Below are 21,065 nucleotides of genomic sequence, written 5' to 3' on the forward strand. Positions count from 1 at the left end.
AAATGTTTCTTGCTTGAAATGCAAGTGAATTTAATACAATTCTGCTTAAAACAATCCATTAATAATAGCTAGCATTTATAGAGTGCCTATTATGTGCCAGGCACTGTGCTAAGCGATTTGAAATTATTATCACATTTGATCCTCACAACAACCCTGGGAGGTAGGTGCTATTATTATTATCCTCACTTTCCACATGAGGAAACAGAGGCAAACTGGTTAAAAGACTTGCCCAAGGTCAGACAACTAGTGCATCAGGTTGGATTTAAACTTAGGTCTTCTGGACTCCAGGCCCCTGTTCAATCCACTGCACCACTTATCTGCCTTTAGTCATTAGCTCTGTAAATCTACTAAGACTTCTCAAGCTGACTCAGTAAGTCTGAGAGACACAGTAATCTGTGCCCTGATCCACAAAAGTATCTCTGTCCACTTCTGTAGTGACCTTTTCCAATATTGTCATTCATTGCTTTCTCCAGTTTTGGCCATCAGGGAAGAAGTCCTTTAAGAATGACTTGGTAAATGGAGTTGAAGATGTGCTTATTTATGATGGATGAATTCACTTTGGGGATTAGAAGGAGGAGGAAGTCATTGTAAGAGAGGCGGAGAGTGAACCGAATCCACCTGTCTCTGGGAGAGAATACACAACAGAAGAATAACATGAGTTCAGAATAACATGCAGGAGAGATGAAATCAAGGATCCAGGCTGGGTAGGCAGCTATCACTGGAAGTCAAGACCAACCATCCAAGTCTTTCTTTCCTTCTTCTGTGTCTAGGTTCAAATCACTAAGTGCACCAAATCACTAAGTCAGTCAGGTGTCACCTTGGCCCCGAGTAGCCATAGGGATGCTGAAGAAGAAGGCTCTTGTGCCCAGGCAGGACATGCGTGTAGTAGTGCTCAACCAGGCTTCCGATGCTCACAAATAAGAGCTCTCCCTCAAGGTAAAATCGGGAGTCCTAGGGTAAGAACATAAGACAAGGCTCATCTCTGAGATCCAAAACCATTCCTTTCCCCTTTATTTGTTAACCCAGAGAACCATCTACAAAATTAGCCCTCTCATACACCCCAAAGTCTAGGGCTGAGTTAGAAAGTTGCTCCCCCCTACCCATAGAGGGGAGCAGCTTTGTCTTGAGACATAGATATGGTTGAATGGGAACAAAGGAGAGAAAAGGAAGGTTGGGAAGAAGAAAGAGATAAGGAGAGGATGAAAATAATGTGGCAAAGAAGGAGCAGAAGAAAGGACATGAAATAGTGATGGGGGAATTTGGAATCTCACATCTGGTGAAAAGAGAAGATGGAAAAAAAGGAAGGGAACAGAGGGGAACAAGGCCAGGAGAAAGAATAAGAAAAACAAGGGAGAAGAAAGGAGAAGAGGAGGCAGAGAGAGTTCACCATATTTTCTCTCCTCTCATTCTAAAAGCTGCCTCAGTGTCTCCTCTGTAGTATCAACCCTAAAGACTTCTTTCCTTGTTTCTAGTGGGAGTCCAAACTCCCCTGGGTTCTTATTCTTGCTGGATAGTCATGTGATTCAGGGTAGACCAGTGCTCCCTTCTGCCTTAGCTACCTTAAGCTCTAAAATGAGGAGGGACTCCAAGGGCGCCTAATAAATATAGGTGGACATAGTGGGTATGAAATGAGACACCAGAGGTGGGATATAGATATAGCCCACTAGGGAGAGAATCTAAAATACAAATGATTCCTGCTTTCAGATCTTCTCCAATTTTCAGAACAATTAGACCAACAATCCTTGATTAAAGCTTGGTCACAGGAAACAAGAGCCCTTGAAATATCAAGGCTTGTGCAAACATCTCTCACCTTTTCAAAGATCCGGTAGTTTCTCACTTTGTTAAATCCTTCATCCCACACAACTAAAACCTGATTTTAAGAGAAGAAAAAAGTCAGTTAACATGAGTCATAAAGACATCAATTTGTCCAGTGGAGTCGGGGGCTTGTCAGAAGAGTGGGCCAGAAAAAATAAGGGCAAAAGAAATACGAGAGAAAGTGGATGATGATCTCCTGACATCAGTGGGAGGCAGCATTAGAGGGTAAGGAGCACTAGTACTGGGTTCTTCTAGTCCTGTCTCTGCTACTTTTGTTACTCTATGTGACCCTGGATAGAACTATTAATAATTCTTATTTGTAGAAAACTTGCAAAGTGTTTTCCTTAGAGCATCTTTCGAGTTAGTGCCAGTATATTATGTCCAATTTAAAAAATAAGGATGCTAGGAATTAAGGATCTAGGAGATTAAGTGTTTCTTGCCACTTGAGTAGCAAATATCTGAGGCACAATTAGAACTCAGGTGCCCAAGCCTCGTATTTGTCGGGGGAAAGGCTTGGATTAGACAATTACTCTCTCCAGCTCTGACTTACTGTGTTCTAGGATTTAAGGCCAGAAGAGAGAAGTGGCAAAGACTAAAGACTGAGGATCTTTGTCTTCTATACCAATATATGCTGCCAGCTTTGTTCTTCATCTTTTTACCCTCTACTGCCGGAATGACCAGGACATTGGAAATCCCTTTACAGAAAATAATTTTTGTACCTAGTTGGCAAATGAAAAACTTCATTGTCTTATTATGAATATTATTACTGATATTGATAAGTGGTAAGAATATTCACATTATCTTTTCTATTAGATTAACTGCTAAGAGCCTCAGTTTCTCCATCTGTAAACTGGGTACAGTACTACCTGCACTTGTAAGAAAAGGACTTTGCAAGGGTTAAGGTGATCTATAAATGTATTAGACTATCTCCAGGAAGTCAGGGACTGTGCCTAATTTGCTTTTGTATCTTCCCCAATGTCTAAGCACAGGACTCTTAATATGGCATGCACTTAATAAATGTTTATTGAATAAATGAATTTATTGAATTGACATTTGTCTGTGGTATGTTACCTTTCCTGTCTTCGAAGAATTCCTGATACAGTAGAGTCCATCTTGTGGCTGTCCTCTAGGATCAGTGGCTTTAAACAAGCTAAAACAGAAGATAATAACTGTAAAATCTTCCTTGAGAAGTTCCAAATGTAACCTCCTTGCATTAAACTAAAGTTGAGGAGACGGTCTGTAAGCCCACCCCACTGAATGCCACTGTGACATTTTCAAACAGAACTACAGTTGATATCTTACACCTTTCCTTTTCCTCTTAGTTTTATTTTCAACCAGACATATCTGGAACTTAAGAAGACTGTGCTACACTCTCTCAAATATTATTTTTAAAGTTTTTTGGGTTTCCATAGCAATGGCTTCATCATATTTCCCAATTTCAGTTTTAAAATTGCTTCCCACCAGGGTTTCTTGTGGAAACAAAGTGCTTTATCATCTGTTCTTCTTTTCAAAAAGAACAATCATAACACCCCAGAGTGGAAGGGACCTTAGGGGTGACCTGGACTGAACTCTACCTGAGCATTCATGAATCTCTTCTAACATAGCCATCCAAACACAGTATAAAGAGTGCCAGATTTGAAACAGAGGATCTGAGTTCAATTTGTAGCTCTACTACCCACTGTGACCTGAGGGACCTTGAATAAGTCCATTAACCTTTCTGAGTTTCAGGCTCCTGGACTGTAAAAAGAGATTTGGCTTGATGGCCTCAAAAGTCTCTTGACAGTGGATCAAAAGCCAGATCAAAGACAGGAGATCCTGGGTTCAAATCTGACCTCAGACACTTTCTAGCTGTTTGACCCTGGGCAAGTCACTTAACCCCAATTGCCTAGCCCTTACCACTCTTCTGAGTTGGAACCAATACAGAACATTGATTCTAAGAAGAAAGTAAGGGTTTTTTTAAAAGTCTCTTCAGTATCTAATTCTATTATCCAACTATAGCCAACAAATGGTTATTCAGCCTCCCCAGTGAAGAAGAATTAACAAGGCCATACAGTTTACTTTCAGACAACTCTAATTGTTTGAAAATTCTTTCATATACTGATTCAAAATTGGCTTTTTTATAACCATCATCCATTTTTCCTATTTCTGCCCAAACAAACAGGTGATCCACATCAAAATCTTTTAAATATAAAGTAACTTGAATTAGACATACTTTTCCACTTCAAAGGATTCGGTGGTGTTGACAAAGATGGAGTTAGGCAGTGGTACCTAGAAGAGAGAGAAAAGCAATTTTTATAGTGCTTTAGTATGTGCACAAATTTAAATACATCCACCTTGTTAATGACACCCTCCCTCTTGGACCTCTTGTGTTTGTATCTCATACCACTATCAGACTGAGATCTTCATGAGAAATCTTTCATGACTTTTCTCAAATATGTATTTCTTCCTAACAGTGTTCTACATGCAATAGAAAATTAATAAATTTGATGTTTTCTTGAATGAATGCATGCTGATGGTAGAATTCTGAAACCCATGTTCAATTAGTAGTAAATGCTTTCCTCTGGTTGCCACTCCTTGCACCCATCATTCTTCAGTCTTATCCTATCTAGCACAGATGTTTCCCTTCCATGAAATTTGCCCTGTTCTCTTTGGTAATGATCTCTCTCTCCTCAGAGCACTCATAATCCTTTTTTGGGTACCTTTCTTGCTCATATATTTTATATTACATTTATTTCCGTAAGTGTCTTATCTCTGCTATCATACTGAAAATTATTTTAGGGCAGAGATCTTATCTCATTCATTTTTGTTTCCCCAGTGCCAGACACAGGGCTTTGCATTTGAGACTCTTTTAACAAATTATTTCTTTTTAACATTTACTTTTTAAAATGTGGGCTCCAAATTTTCTCTCAACTGTCTGCCACCCATTGAGAAGATGAGCAATATGTGACATCAATTACACATGCAGTCATAGCATATGAAACTCTTGATAAATATTTGGACTAAACTGACTGAGCACCTGCCTGATCAAAGTGTCCTGTTGTCTGAGCTGTTAGCCCCTATTTGTTTGTACTCCAGTCCAACTTCTCTCCTAGGAGTCAAGAATTCACTGTACCTTTTCATAGTCTTCATCTGAATCCTCACAGCTGCTATCAACCTTAGTTGAGAGTGAAGGTTTCTCAAAGGAAAAACTTCTGAAACTTTGTCCATCTGGTGGGGATCTCCTAGGAAAAAACAGCTAAACTGTGAACACTGCTGGTTACTGTAACTAACATTCTCCCCAACAAGTCCACTTGCAGGAAGTCAGAGCTGGAAGGGCCTTTGGTGATTGTCTAGTTCCATGTTGGCGAACCTATGGTACGTACGTGTGTGTGTGTGTGTGTGTGTGTGTGTGTGTGTGTGTATGTGTGGCTGTTCCCTTTCCCCTCTTCATGCATGCCTGAGGACATTTCTCTTATCACCTGCCCCTCTGCCTGGCAGCCCAATGGGAGCACTTCCTCCCTCTCCTTCTGGGGTAAGGTGGGGGAGTTCACACACAGTGTGAGGGTTGTAGTTTGGGCACTCAGTCTCTAAAAGGTTCATCATCACTGGAGTCAACCCTCTTCTCATTTGGAAACCCATCCAAGTTCATATAATAATGTCATGGCAGAGGGCACTAGACCTCAAATCTCTGTGTTCTTTGAAATAATCTTTGTAAAGTGCTTTGTAAGACTTAAAACACTAAACAAATGTAATTTATTTTTACTGACAAAAAAGTGAATAAAAAGATATTTGCTTTTGAAAACTTGAATTCAAAAACACTGTTTTGACTGTAACTAATCATTATGGTACAATTTCAAGAAGTATAATGGTAGGGGCAGGTTAGTGACTCAGTGGATTGAGGTCTAGAAATGGGAGGTGCTGGGTTCAAATCTGATCTCAGACACTTCCTAGCTATGTAATCTCAGGTAAGTCAATGAACCCTCATTGCCTAACCTTTGCCTTGGAAGCAATACATAATATTGGTTCTAAGACAGAAGGTAAAGGTTTAAAATAAAAAAGTAAAATGGGAATTGATTGTAGAGGCTATAGATTCCCCTCTTTCTTCCTGTGCCTGTACCAGACTTATATCTTCCCTCTATTTAAGTACCAATCCCTCTATGCTTTAATAGATGGTATTGGTGAGTAGCTGGGGGTGGGGGTAGGGGTAAGAAGGGGGCTTGAACTCAGCTAGAAACCCAACTATGGGAGATAAAACAGGCACAGGAAAAATAGTGTGGTGAGGTGGAAAGAGCACTTAGAAGACCTAAGTTTAAATATAGTTTGCACTAGATAATCAGTAAGTTTTCTTCCAAGTTTGAAATTCTGAATAAAGTTCCCTGGGAGCCCCAATTCAAACACCAATCACTGTGGGTCTCAGTTTTTTATCTTGGTACAAATGAGGAAGTTGAGAAAAAGATGGTCTTAAAGGTCACTGATTCCGTGATAGGGGTTTGACTGACTGTCTACTTATTACTGGCTATGTATTCTTAGACAAGTTGATTTCATTTCCTGTACCTCAGTTTCCTCATCTGTAAAAATGAGACTGCTTGGATATTCCCCATAGAATTACTGTAGGGATAGAGCCTTGTAAACCACAAACCTACTTTGTATTTCACAGATCTGTGATTTTTGTCAGATCATTTTTATGATCACTTAGACAGATCATAGCCCTTCCATGACATCAGGAGGTGGTTTTCATGAACTGTTCTGGCAAAAACAGCGTATCTATCCTTGGGTAGCCAGATCTCTGTGGTGAGACTATATGAACTTAGTGAGGCTGGTCCTGGAAGACTCCTAGATCCATAACTCATGGCTTCTCAGCTAGGTGGGACCTTTCAGAACTTGTACTCTTTTGGGAAATCCTGAAGCCATAAAGCCCTACACAAACACAAGTCTTCATTATTTTAAATTCAGTGAGCCTATGAGAGTTGCTAACCGCCCTCTTGATTATGGTAGTAATTGATACAGGGAACCATTACGCTTCTAGATGACTAGCAACTAAATCGGGAGAGTCCATAAGCTCTGTTTATGGTAGATAAAAGTAATTTTTGGAAAGGCTGTGTTCGTTAAATTAAGACAGTGATTAGTGCTATTCTTCAGCACAGACTTGTGATTTCATCTATGTGGAGAATGTTTGGTATAGAAGCCTCTTCTGCCAATGCAGATTGGATCAGCACATTGTCTGCAACTTAAGAGTCTCAAGCTGCTTAGTGTGTTGACACAGCCAATATGTGTCAGAAGTGGCTTTCAGTTCATGATACCACAATGTCTACATATGAGCAAAAGGCATGATTAGTATGGATTGCAATAATTTTCTGTATTTGCTTAATTAGTTCATAACCCAGTTATTAAAAAATTCAATTAGTCCAATAACTTTTAAAAATTTAAGACCTAAGAAGTATATTCCAGAAAGTGTTTCTAGTAGGCTTCTGGATGATAGGTTTGACAGTTCTGAATTCTCCTGATTAGAAATTAAATAACAATCCTAATCCCTCCCCCCCCATGAAAACCCCAATTATATCCATAGAATTCCTAAAGTTTAAGTTAATCATGACCTCCTCCATCCCACCTGACCATTGTAGACCACTGCAGAATTGAGGATGCTCAGAAAAAGATTTCCTACTGAAAACACCAGACCATGTGCCTGAGATCACATCTCCATTTGACCGAAGGGATACATGTCTCTAACAAAGGGCTAATCCCTCAATTCAGAGGTGCTTAGACTTACTGTAATTGGGGAAGTAGAGGTTTTTCGATTCTGGGCTTCAGTTCAGGCATGGGGAGTTTAGGCACCAGGGCTGGTGGTTTGGGTGTCACAGGGGGCACAAAGAGTCCGGGTTTGATAGTTTCTCTTGCAGGCTGTAACTCTCCTATCTTTATGAGTTTGGGTTTACTGGCTGGAATTGGAGGAGGCTCAGCCAGAGGTGATCCTTGAAGTGGTCCTCGAGGAGACAGGTGGATGGATTTTAACTTGTCACAGCTTTTGGAGGTATTCAGAAGGTGACCGAGAGACATGACCTCAGGAGAATTTGGTTTCCTGAAGTTCGGCACAACAGGTACATTTCCCAGGGGTGGATCACTTTGTCTCCTACTGGGAGAGGGCACTTTCAAATTAGGTTCTGGCCTCCGAGAAGAGGCAATTTCTCTTTTCAGATCATCAGGATTGATTTCTGGTAAGCCTCTTTTTGGAGGTGGGGGAGGATGGAGGGGTCCGGGGCACTTGGTGGAAAAGGAATGTGACCGCTGAGTTTCTGAGTAGGCTGGTTTTCTCGGAGTGGGGATAGGAGGTGGGGGATAAGCTGGTGGGTGAATCATGATATCTGTAAGGCACAAAGCAAACACACTTTCAAAGAATGTAATTGACTGGTCTATTCAATGTGCTATAGGTGCCATAGTAAAAAAGGTACTGGATTAGGAAGGTCTGAATCCCAGCTTGGCCATGTCCTACCCATGTGACCATGAGCAATAATTTCACTGCTTTGGGGCTCAGTTCCCTCTTCTAGAAAATGAGAAAAGAAGAGATGACCCACAAGATCCTTTCCAGATCCAATCCTATGATTTTATGAATTCAAAAAATTTAAACCTTCTTGAAGGACATACATTCCCTTCCCAATCCTTACCCCCCGCCCAACAACTCCTTGAAAAGCAACAAAATTCATCTGACTCTAGAATTTGGTGGGCCAAAGTCTGGACTAAACATGTCTACAGGTGCCACTTCCAATTATAACTTTTTAAAATTGAGCACTTACAAGCATTATGATGCTATGTTAATCACTGAATGGCATTTCCTTGTTTTAAAAAATAGGAATACTAGATATCTACTTGCTATCCAGGGTTGTTTTACACAAAGCACTTTGTAAACTCTTTACATTCACTGCTGCTAACTACTATTCAGCACCACTTTGTGGGGTCAGGTGGGAACGCATTTTACCTTGCTACTGGCCTGCTGGATTCAGTGCTGAATCAGATGAAATGTAATTGAAGATTTTTAACAAAACAAATAAAAATATACTACAACATAGATAATGTTCATTTGTGGTTTTCTAAGTCTGTAAAGATGTTTCTATTTGAGCCTGACATCACTATCTTTAAGGATTTCCTAAATTCATGAGATTCACACACATAAAACAATGGTAGATACTGAAAGATAATACATGTGAGTGTTGTGCCAAACTACTTAGACTCATAGAGGGATGGCGAAAGCTTAGTGGACTTTAGAGACCCACAAAGGAGAAAACAGAAGCTCTGAGAGAGGAAGGGACTTAACTGTAGACCACAGGATAATAGCATCTTACAGGACCTCTCACCTAAATTTCTCATTTTGTAGATGAGGACACTAAGGCCCAGGGCCTTGGGAAAGTCACACAAGCAGAAAGAGAGCTAGGTCTAGGTCCCCAAACCTTGAATCCAGTAAGTTTTCTACTATACCACAAGTCATGTGGTCCATGTCCTGTCCCTCTCTGACACTTCACCCAATTTCCATTACAAGACTGCCAGGTCATTTAATATGTTTATAAAAGAACCAGAATGATGCTTACCTTCAACTTTCACTGAGTCTGGGGTATCTGGCTCCATGTAGGAGTCATCGTCATCATCGTGTTCATAGTCTGTTCATATGAGCGTGAAGGGAAGAAAAAAAATTATTCAATACTAATTCTGTGCAAGATTCCCATGAAAGTTGCAAAGATAAGACAGTAATAAGCTCTGTTATCAAGAAACTCAGTCTAGCAAGAGAGAAGCAACATGGATACAAATGAATGTAATACAAATGAGGATATTCTAAGTGAATGTGAGAAATATAAAGTGCTATGAGATCAGATGGAGGAAAACTCACTTCCTGAGGCCCTAAGACTCAGGGAATGCTTCCTGGAGGAGGATGCATTTCATCTGGGTTCTGAAGGCCAAGGAGGATCTCAGGAGGTAAAGATAGGCAGGAGATAAAAGGACATTCCAGGCATAAGGCACAGATTAAGCTTCATTTAGGAGCCAACAAGCTCTTAGTAGGGGTTTAACCTCAAATCAGTGCCTACTAGGGCTACTGTCACACACACAATTGGAAAAGACATAAATGGGAAATGGTCACTCATCCTTCTTCCTCTGTTGCCAGAGGACACAGGGCCACTTCTTTTCATCAGGATACACATACTTCCAGGGAATGGGGTTAGAGGCCAAAAAAATAATAAACTCTGAGCTTAAGAGGATTTCAGGACATTCAGGAGAGCATGTAGGAGCAAGAAAGGATGGGAAGGCACGGGAAACTTCACAGATAGAGAAGACAAACAGTGCTAAGACTCACCTTCATTGTCGGTGGGATACGGGGATAAACTGATATCGATGGGACGTTCCACAGAACCATAGAAGCTATCTGTGTCAGAACTTGAGTCACTAAATAATAAATTCAGAAAAGAATGAAAAGATTTAACTCATACCCATAAGTCAGTTTCCACCCCAAAAGAATTTACAGGCCTAGACAAGGGAAAGTTTTAGATTGGGATATCCCTTAAATTTGGCATGTTATTTAGTTGAAAGAGCTCTGAATTAGATGTCAGACCTACATCTGAATCCTGACTCTGGCCCATACTAGTCTTATGTGATTTGGGGCCAGTTAATTCAAGCAACCACCAGTTTCCCCATCTGTAATATGAAAAGTTTTAACTAAATGATCCTCAGTTCTAAATCCTATGACTGTATTAACCTATGAATGCATTTGCTCTTTGATATCTTTCACATCATTGCTATATTATATTCTTAACACATCACCCTGACCCTGTTGTCACTCCTTTGCTCAAAAGCCTTCACTAGCTCTCCATGGTCCATAGAATAAAATCCAAACTGCTTATCAAGACTCTTCAAAATTTGGTTCTTAGGCAGCAGGAACTGGGTGGCATAGTGGATCTAGGATTAGAGTCCTAGGTTCAAATCCGATCTTGGACATTTCCTAGCTGTGTGACCCTGGGCAAGTCACTTAACCCCATTGCCTAGCCCTTACTGCTCTTCTGCCTTGGGACCAATACACAATATTGATTCTAAGATGGGAGGTAAGGGGTTAAAAAAAATTGGTGCCCACCTCTATTGTTTGAAGCCCACGATATTTCTCTACATATCTTAGCCAAATGAGATTACTTAATTCTGCATGATATCCTCCCATGCATTGTACCATTCTCTATATCAGGTTGTTGAAATCTATCTCATCATTAAAGACCAGGTTTAAATGCCACCTCTTCCATGAAGACTTAATGGATCTCTCCAAGATGGAAATGAGCTTTCTTCTCAAAATTCTCAGGTCGTGTTATTTGTACTCTCACTTCCATCCCATATCATTATTCTATTTTGGATGTTGATTATCTGTGTCCTTGTCTCATTTCCTCCTACTACATTGGGAGACCCCCGAGGGCGGGGCTGTGCTGTGTCTCACTCATCCCTGTTTCCCACTTGGAGCCCAGTATGGGATGTCACAAGTGCTACTTTAATTCAGCTCAACCAATACAGCAGGGCTCCTCATCTGCAGGGGGTATGTTCTAAGACCTACCAGGGAGAACTGAAATCATGGATATAAGGAAACACCTGCTGTTATCTATCTATCTATCTATCTATCTATCTATCTATCTATCTATCTATCTGTTCTCTCACCCCACCCCCAAAAAAACCCTTTAAAAAAGAAAGTGAAAGTGACCAAAGGTGAAAGTAAAAGCAGAAGAGACCTCCCACACTACCCTGGTTTCCTCCTCAGGGTAAGTGAAACCTGAAATGGATCTCCAGGGACTCCTAGGTCAAGGTACCTGAAACTACAGAAGGATTCACCAAGGATAACTGAAACCAAGGAAAGCAGAACGCTGCGGGTAGGGGGGCCCTACTTTATTTATTTATAGCTGCTACAAATAGACCTTTTCTCTTTGAGTGAGGGATACAAAGTTTTCCTGGAAGAGCTTACTATCTGTGGCAGAAGATGTGATACACACCAGAATAAGCATGAATTGTTGTGCAAAAAAAACAGAAAAAGGTTGTTCTGGAAGTGGATATCTCTCTCCAGAAAAAAGGTATAATGGAGACAAAAGGAGAGATTTAAATCTCTCCTTTTGTCTCCATTATACCTTTTTTCTGGAGAGAGATATCCACTTCCAGAACAACCTTTTTCTGTTTTTTTTGCACAACAATTCATGCTTATTCTGGTGTGTATCACATCTTCTGCCACAGATAGTAAGCTCTTCCAGGAAAACTTTGTATCCCTCACTCAAAGAGAAAAGGTCTATTTGTAGCAGCTATAAATAAATAAAGTAGGGCCCCCCTACCCGCAGCGTTCTGCTTTCCTTGGTTTCAGTTATCCTTGGTGAATCCTTCTGTAGTTTCAGGTACCTTGACCTAGGAGTCCCTGGAGATCCATTTCAGGTTTCACTTACCCTGAGGAGGAAACCAGGGTAGTGTGGGAGGTCTCTTCTGCTTTTACTTTCACCTTTGGTCACTNTATATATATATATATATATATATATATATATATATGTTTGTTTGTTCATTTATTTACTTATTTAGCCATTCACTCATTCATTCATTCATTTATTTATTTGTTTATTTATTCTCAGAAGGTTTGAGGAGGACAAGCCTACTTTTAGCTAGAGAAGAAATCAGGAAAGGCTTCTTAGAGAAGGTGATAATTGAACTATTCCTTGAAGGAAGAGAATGCTCTCCCAGGTGGAGATGGGGGGAAAAGTATTGAAGGCGAGGAAGATGGCCTGTGTGAATGGACAGAGGACTGGAAATAAAATGAAATGGGAGTAGAGCTAACTAGTAGTCCCCTGCATCATAGATTTAGGGTTGGAAGGGACCTTAAAGACCACTGAGTGTCAAATTACCTGATTTTTATAGATAAGGAAACTGAGGTTAAGAAAGGTTAAATGACTTTTCCAGGGTCACATAGCTGGTTAGAGTTAAGATTCAAAATCAAATCTTTCTGAGTTTATCCAAATTTAATGCTCTATCCACTGCAAAATCTAGTCTAGAGTGTCAGGAACATGGAGTGTCTCAAAAGAAAAATGAGACAAGGCTAGAAGAGCAGGCTGGAGTCATACACTAAATGCCAGGAAGAGACGCCTGAATTTCTTCTTTATGCACTGGGGAGACCCTGAAAGTGCACTAAATCAATAAACAGAAAGAGGGCTAAAATTGGCTTTGCTGAGGAGCACTCCAACAAGCATCATTTTGGAAAGAACATGCCCAAACGCCCCAGAACAGTCACTGAACAGCTACATACCTGAAATCTAATGAGGGTTCTTTCTTCTCATGGTAATGGCCTATTTCTTTCCTTAGCAGAGCCATCCAACTCTGGAAGAGGTAAAAAAAAAAAAAGAAACACTTGAATTTCTTGTTTTAAATATGGATTAAATATTAATTACAGAATTAATCCTACAGAAAGAGACTGGAAGCAGATCCTGCAGAGATAGCCATTAAGTTTATTTTACTTTCATGGGATCATTGGCATAATGCTATAAAGGATTTTAGAGACTATCTAGTTTAACTCTCTCCTTTTACAGATGATGAGCTATCTTTTGGCCAGGGAGACATTTTTAATCTGAATTACTTGAAAATCACCTTTCTTTCATCTTCAGAAGAGGCTGAAAAGAACCAGGTTCGGTGCTTCTTGCTAATATGAACAATCTTGAAGGGAAAAACATTGTTTGATGTTGTTTCTTCGGCTGCTCGCATTACCCTAGGGGGAAAAATAGAAGCATATCTAGCCAATGTAACATAATGATAGAGAGGAAAAAACTCTGGTCTAGACATTGAGAGCTTTGAGTTCTAGTCTTAGTTCTGTCAATGATATGCCATGTGGCTTTTTAAGTTGTTTGATCTCTCTGATCCTTGGTGCCGGTCTCTTTCTATTATGCTCTTCCAACAAAGTTTTCCCAGAACCCCTTGGTCAGTAGCAATTTCAACCCTTGGACCAGAATTTCAGAAGGAAAGACCTCAGAGGCCATCTATTCCAACTAAACCTAAATGGGAGCTCTTTCTATACTATTCCCTAAAAAAGATCATCTAAATCTTGCTTGCATACCCCCAATAGCGGGGAATCTACTACTTTCTGAGCTCGATATGAAATCTCTCTTCATACCAAGGCAAATATACAACTTTGTAACTTCAATCCCATGTTCTACTTTTGCAGCCTGGGGCCAAACCCAACAATTTTAATCCTTCTTCCACAGGATTGCTTTTTTCACGTTTACAATATTACATGATTACTGCCTTTCAATATCATAATTATCAGCTTAAGCTCCGCGAAGGCAGAGACAGTAGCTTATTTAAACTTTGTAATTCCCCCAGTTCCCAGCACTTAGGACACAGCTGACAATGAATGTTTGTCAAACTGAATGAATGAATGAATACATGAGCGCACCATGCTGCCCCATGAAGTTCAGTGACATTTCACGCCCCGCTGACTGCACAAACTATTTCCATTTTTGCTAACGTCAGGCTGCATTACACTAGGCAGTCTACCTCTCTGTTGCTGGTTCTTACAAAGCTCTGGAGGGAGAGGGCTACTGTGGTCTCCCCTTAAGGGGGCAGTTCTCCCCCATTTCCTCAGCTACCTAGAGGTAGGTCTGAGAGCTTCTCAGATTCGAATGACTCAACTCGCCTTCTCAGATGAGGTGGTCAACCATCCAGGATGTGGGGTTATTTAGAAGAAGTGAGAAAAAGCCAAACCAGCAGCGACTGGTACTGTGACTTAGAATGCCGTAAATGGTGTCAAAGACCAGTCAAACGGATTAGGTATTTTAGCACCCACCATGCTTGACTCTTTTTTTTTTTTTCCTGCCCCTGACTCTTCTTACTTCTCTGTATTAATCTCATCCTGCTCTCTACTTTAGTTATCTGTATCCCTGTCTTTTCTGTTCCTTGTTCCCTTGATCCTCTTTGGACTCCAGGTGTCTCCTGTTCCCCATTCTACAAATGCCATATCCTCCAAGGCCTGACCCATGGGTGCTCAGTATATATGCTTGCTGAATGAATGATGCAGAGTGAGGCTCAGATATTTACTAAAGGTATGACTCTGGGCCCGTCACCCAAGCTCTCTGAGTCCCAATAAAATAGCAAAAATACTACTACTACTAGATGACATTTACATAGCCCTTCAACATTTGAACATTGATGGCCATCAGTTCTAGTCTTGGCTCAGTTTTCAATTCCCTCCTTAGCATTAGGCAAAGCTCCCTTGAAATTCAATTCTTTGGTCTATAACTCAGCAATGATAATCCTTATTCCAGACCCACTTTTCCCATGCTGGGGAATTAGGCACCAGGCACCAGGAAAGAACTACACAGGCCAATTAACTGATAAACTAGAAAAGTAATATAATAAAAAAAAAAAAGCCAAGACAAAATGATAAAAGTAACTGATTGAGAACACACCGGAATGACTCATGGGAGGTGGTAGTGGAGAGTCTTAGAAAAGCTCAGGGAGATTTTATAGAAAGTGGGAGTCAGGGGCCAAAAATACCTTCCTACCTGGAGGCACCAAGCCAACTTACCGATTGTAGCCACTCAGGGAGAAGGCCCCCTGGGGAGATGCTGAGGTGCTACTCTTAAAGTAATAAATACATCTCTTATGGATAATCACAAACCGTAGTGGCCCTAGAGACAGAGATTGAAAAAGTTCACTTTAATATTTTTGTTGATTTTTTGAGGAAAATGCATCATTTCCCCAAAACAACCCTTGCCCTTATCTCCCTCTGACATTTCTATATTGCTACAGGCTTGCAAAGCACTTTACCTGGAATAGCTTGTTTGATCCTCAAAATTACTCCTGGAGGTTTCACTAATCCCCATTTTACAGAAGAGGAAATTGAGGTTTGGAGAGATTAAGTGATTTCATTTGTTCATAGTTAATAGCTAGTAAGGGGCAGCTGGGTAGCTCAGTGGATTGAGAGTCAGGCCTAGAGACAGGAGGTCCTAGGTTCAAATGTGACCTCAGACACTTCCCAGCTGTGTGACCCTGGGCAAGTCACTTGACTCCCATTGCCCACCCTTACCACTCTTCCACCAACGAGCCAATGCACAGAAGTTAAGGGTTAAAAAAACCCCCCAAAACACAGTTAATAGCTAGTAAGAGTGTAGGGAGTGGGATTCACATCTGAGTCTTCTCTGATTCTTTGTTTAAACAAAAGGTGACAAATCAACCGATATCCATAAATCAAGTGTTATCTATGGTGTTCTGCAAATCAGAAATAGCACTATCCCATACATGCTCTAAAACCAAGCAATCCCCAAAGAGAATTATAAGATGAAAGGAATCAGAGCTGGAAGGGGCACTGGAGATCATTTGGTAAAATGTCTTCATTTTACAGAGGAGGAAACTGAGGTTCCTGGAGTTGTTACAAGGGGTAATAAGGAGCAGAGCCAGGATTCAAACTCAGCTTTTCCCAGACTTAGAGGGCAGCTTACTGAGAGGATAACAGTAGAAGGTTTAGATACTTTGATGGATGTTCATTTATCTTTCTGGACGTCATTTCCTACCTACACTGCATGATCAATAATAACAATCATCTCAAGGGAAAAAAGGGGCCCTGGATTTACAATCTAAAGACCCTAATTGGAATCCTGGCTCTGACTTACTCTCAGTCTCCTCATCTATAAAATAAGGTCAGATTAAATGATTGCAAAGGTTTCTTCCAGCTCTAATCTAGGACCTGTCACATGGAAAAGGAATTATACTTGTTCCACTTGGCCCCAGAAAGCAAACCTTAGGAGTGAAAAATAGGTCAGAGTTGCAGAGACAGATTGAAGCGGACTATAAAGAAAAACTTCCTAACCACTGAGCTCCTCATCACTAGAGGTATTCAACTGTAGAATGAAAACCACCTGTAAAGGAAAGAACTAAATGGCTTTCAGGATTTTTTGTCTAACTCTGGCATACAAAACACCCCTACCAGAATTCTCATCACGTACCTTTCTTAGTCTGGTCTTCGTAGAGGAAATTAATAATAATAGCTAGCATTTATATGGCACTTTTAGGTTTAAAAAGCACTTCACATACATTATCTCATTTTATTCACACAACACTGTGAGGAGGTGCTATTGTTATCCATGTTTTTACAAATGGGGAAACTGAGACTGAGTTGAAGTGACTTGATCAGGATCACACAGCAAGGAAGTTGGTCTTTGTGTAAATCCAAGTCCAACACTCTATGCCCTGCATCACATAACTGCCTCAAGGATACAGCAACCCTTTAGTCTTGAGGCAGGTACTCCAGCACTGGTTTGGACTCAAAGCTGTTGAGCTGGCACAACCTTTGAGAACAGAGTATCTCTTGGGCACCACTGTGGAGCATTAATGGAAGGATAGGAGCTGGATTCAAACACCACCTCTTTGGATCTTGATCCCTCTTCTATAAAATGAGGGCACTGAACTACCTTTCAGTTTCTTCCAGCTCTAAAAGAATGATAGATTGTAGAAGCAAATTGTAGAAGCAAAGCCCCAAAGTTTCTCTTTTAGAAATCTTAAGAAAATGTCTTAAAAGTATTTTAAGGGGCAGCCAGATGGCTCAGTGAATGGAGGGTTAGGCCCAGAGATAGGAAATGTCTGGCCTCAGATATTTCCTAGTTGTATGACCCAGGGCAAGTCACTTAACCTCCATTGCCTAGCATGAGATAAAGGTTTGTTAAATTAGTATTAAAATTAATCTTAAAAAGTAAAATAGAAAAATAATTTTACAGTATCTTGATCTACAGCTTTTTGACTAATCTGAAATCTGTCACTTGGGAAAAAATTGTCCGGCTCCCCTCTCTCTGATCAGCCCAGCAAAGACTTTCCTGTCCCTTGAATTAGGAGGGTAAGAGGACAAGGACTATGGTGAGGTGCCCTTGACTGATTCAAGGAGACACAAGGGGAAAATAGGGTAGGATGGGACTTACATTTTAGCAACTGCAGCTGGGTGCCACCTTTTTTGTGAAGATACCCGGACTTGACCACTCCCCCAGGCATCGTCAGGAGGTTCTGCGCTCCAATGGCCTTCATTGGCACAGGCCAATGCTGCTCCTCCGAAGCCATTAAGCTGAAAAGAATGGAAGAGGATAAGCTGGGTTTGAGACTTACAGGAGAAAAAAAATTGAATGTACTTCTGGAAATAGCAAGTAAGAAAGGAACAGCAGTGTCTCAAAGATTCCGGGAAGTAACTAGCACAGCAACTTTTCATAAAATCCCCAGGGATTTTTTAATATTTGTTTTTGGAATGGCTTTGTGGAGATTTAGTATATATCAGTAAGTCTGAGCTAGAAGAATATGACTACACTAAAGTTTAATGGTACCAACATTAAAATACCTTGATTTCCTCCATCTTCTACATCTGTCCCTCCCAAAAGGATGAACGTTTTGCATCATCCTTTATTATTTTTAGATTTCTTAATGTGATCAGTGTGATTGACTGGGGCTCCTTTAATTCACTTTTCCTCTCTTGGTTTCTTCTTCTGTACAATAAGGGGGTTGAACTATTTTTCTTTTCGGGGTGGGGGGATGGGAAGGGTGGTGGCATCAGACCAACAATTTAACAGTATAGGCAATTGGGGGGCAACTAGATGACTCAGTGGATTGAGAGCCAGGGCTAAAGATGGGAAGTCCTGGGTTCAAATGTGGCCTCAGACACTTCCCAGCTGTGTGATCCTGGGCAAGTCATTTAACCCTAATTGCCTAGCCCATACTACTCTTCTGCCACAGAATCAGTATTGATTCTAAGGCAGAAGGTAAAGATTAAAAAAGACAATAGTACAAGGAACTCCTAGTGAAGAACCTCCACTATCAGTTTAGGTACCCTGCTCTGCAAGGTTGTCTTAGAGAACTGCCTGGGACACTAAGAGATTAAATTACTTGCCTAGAGGCATTCAGTCTGGGACTAAACTATTTTTAAGCTTCCTCTCAGTTCTAAATCTTTTGATCCTATATTAGCATACATATAAGGCTTTACAAATCACTTTCTTTATAGCAACACCAGGAGGTTAGTAAGCAGAAAGGCATAGTGAAAATGATGGTGAATTGGGGCAGCTAGGCAACCCAGTAGATAGAGCACCAAGCCTACAGTCAGGAGGTTCTGGGTTCAAATTTGGCCTCAGACTCTCCCTAGCAGTGATGCTGGGCAAGTCATTTAACCCTAATTGCCTAGTCCTGGCTGCTCTTCTGTTTTAAAACTTATACTAAGGCAGCAGATAAGGGGAAAGGAAGAAAGGGAGAAAGAAAGGAAGGAAGAAAAGAAAGAAGAGAGAGAGAGAGAGAGAGAGAGAGGGAGGGGATTTGGAGTCAGAAACCCAAGTTCAAACCTTGGCTCTGTCATTTACTGCCTATGTGAAGTTGGGTAATGAATCAATCAACAAACATTCATTTAAAAACAAAAACCTTTCCATATGTGAATTCTGTGATTCTAATAAGTTGCTAGCTAATTATATTCTCAAATTTTGATCACCTCTTAATAACTAAGAGGAACTAAATTTCAGCACATTGCAACTCCCTTTGTGACAAAAATTAAAAACACTTGAATAAGGAAATTTGTAGATGAATAAATTATAACTTAAAATGTATGTGCCATATATATTTTACAAAGAAATCATATTAGATTTTGTTACTAAGCCAAGAGAAAAAAAAGATCCCCATTCATACTGAATGGTAATGTAATGTTTTTCTTCTGGCTTAATATTTATGCACTTTTACTGAGGAATTCTTTTTATTTTTTATGAAGAAAGCAGATACCTGTATATATGGCTTTATAATATTGACTAATAAAATTCCTACTTAAAAAACCCTTAAAAAAAAAACCTATGGGGGCAGCTGGGGGCTCAGTGGTTTGAGAGCCAGGCCTAGAGAAGGGAGGTCCTAGGTTCAAATCTGGCCTCGGACACTTCCCAGCTGTGTGACCCTGAGCAAGTCACTTAACCCCCATTGCCTAGCCCTTACCATTCTTCTGCCTTAGAACCAATACACAGTATTGATTCTAAGACGGAAAGTAAGGGTTTAAAAAAACAAACAAACCCTTTGTGCCAAGCATCTTGCTAAGAAATAAGAATAAAAATAAAAAGATAAAAACATGGTCCCTGCACCCAAGGAGCTCACATTCAGAGAGGGAAAAAAGCAATAGTGGTTTCTGAGACTTTGATGGATCCTTTCAAGTAATTTAACTTCTCTGGACCTCAATTGCTTTATCTCTAAAACATAAGGTTAGATGAAATTACTTCAAAGAATTCCTTTGCTTTACCCTTTTTAAAAGAGCCCCCTGTTTACCCCATCCTCCTGCAAAAACTTCAGTTACTCCCATGGAATCAGGGATGCCCAGTGTGGACTACCTAGGAAAATATGGCATTTGAATCTTGACCCACTTCCAGACTAATCAAGAGGATGCCCATCACCTTTGGTTGTTGCTAAAGATAGGGGCAGGATGGGGGGGGGGGGGGAATGGTAGAAATGGAAGTCCAGTTCTAGGTGAATCCCAGACAGCAAGAGGAAGAGAAAAAACCCTCATAAAGGGACTGTGGTTTTCGGGAAATGATTCTCCAAGAATGTGCCCCCAAAGATGAATGATTAATTCACTTTTTTTAAAACCTGTTTAGCTCTAAATCTATGTTGCTATAATCCTTTTTATGGATTTAGAAATAAAGGCTCCGAGGTCAAGGGACATGTCCAAGGTTACAGTTTGTTAGTGTCAGAACTCGAACTCAAAGCTAAATCTGTGGACTCCAAGTTCAAAGATCATTCAATTCATATCACCGAATATCAAGACCTTTTGTGTGCCAACCACTGCAGGGATACAGAAGTGAGATTAAGATACTGAGATTCTGCCCATAGTGTCTAATAGGGTGGTAAAATATTGACAGTAAAACATAATACATAACATCACATGAGAAGTGGATTAGAAGAGTGCAACATACTGTCTAAGGTGTGAGAAAGAAGAGTTTGCTGTGGGCAGGAAAGTTTACTTTATGAACCCATAATCCAAATATCACCATGAGCCATACCTCAGTGGGGCAGGATAAACAGAAATCAGATTGTACACAAAGGAATTCTTGCCAACTGGGGAAAAAATACCATTCTAATTCAACAGGGAATGCTGGCTGTTCTCTCTAGGAATGATACCTGCAGGAGGTGTACATGAGATAAAACACTGGATGCCTCTATTCTCTCTGCTCCCCATTCGAGACCCATCCTAGGAAATCGCTCCCCACTCGGGCCATCCATGCCAATTACAGTCGTTTTACTGAGAATCATGG

General features: G+C 40.5%; 1 protein-coding gene across 1 annotated transcript; it reads right to left on the bottom strand.

Moving 5' to 3' along the window:
* Nucleotides 1-301: 301 nt before the first annotated feature.
* On the bottom strand, nucleotides 302-17,883 carry SH3BP2 (SH3 domain binding protein 2). The gene is made up of 12 exons (XM_044680507.1): nucleotides 17,733-17,883; nucleotides 15,350-15,452; nucleotides 13,417-13,534; nucleotides 13,079-13,149; nucleotides 10,130-10,218; nucleotides 9,372-9,440; nucleotides 7,562-8,153; nucleotides 4,928-5,036; nucleotides 4,028-4,083; nucleotides 2,887-2,965; nucleotides 1,811-1,870; nucleotides 302-951 (listed from the first exon to the last, which is right to left on the bottom strand). Exons 1-12 carry the CDS (start codon nucleotides 17,866-17,868, stop codon nucleotides 814-816), a joined length of 1,620 nt encoding a protein of 539 aa, XP_044536442.1. The 5' UTR covers nucleotides 17,869-17,883; the 3' UTR covers nucleotides 302-813.
* Between the last annotated feature and the right edge of the window lie 3,182 nt (nucleotides 17,884-21,065).

This window comes from Gracilinanus agilis, chromosome 6, assembly GCF_016433145.1.
Source record: "Gracilinanus agilis isolate LMUSP501 chromosome 6, AgileGrace, whole genome shotgun sequence".
Classification (NCBI taxonomy): domain Eukaryota; kingdom Metazoa; phylum Chordata; class Mammalia; order Didelphimorphia; family Didelphidae; genus Gracilinanus; species Gracilinanus agilis.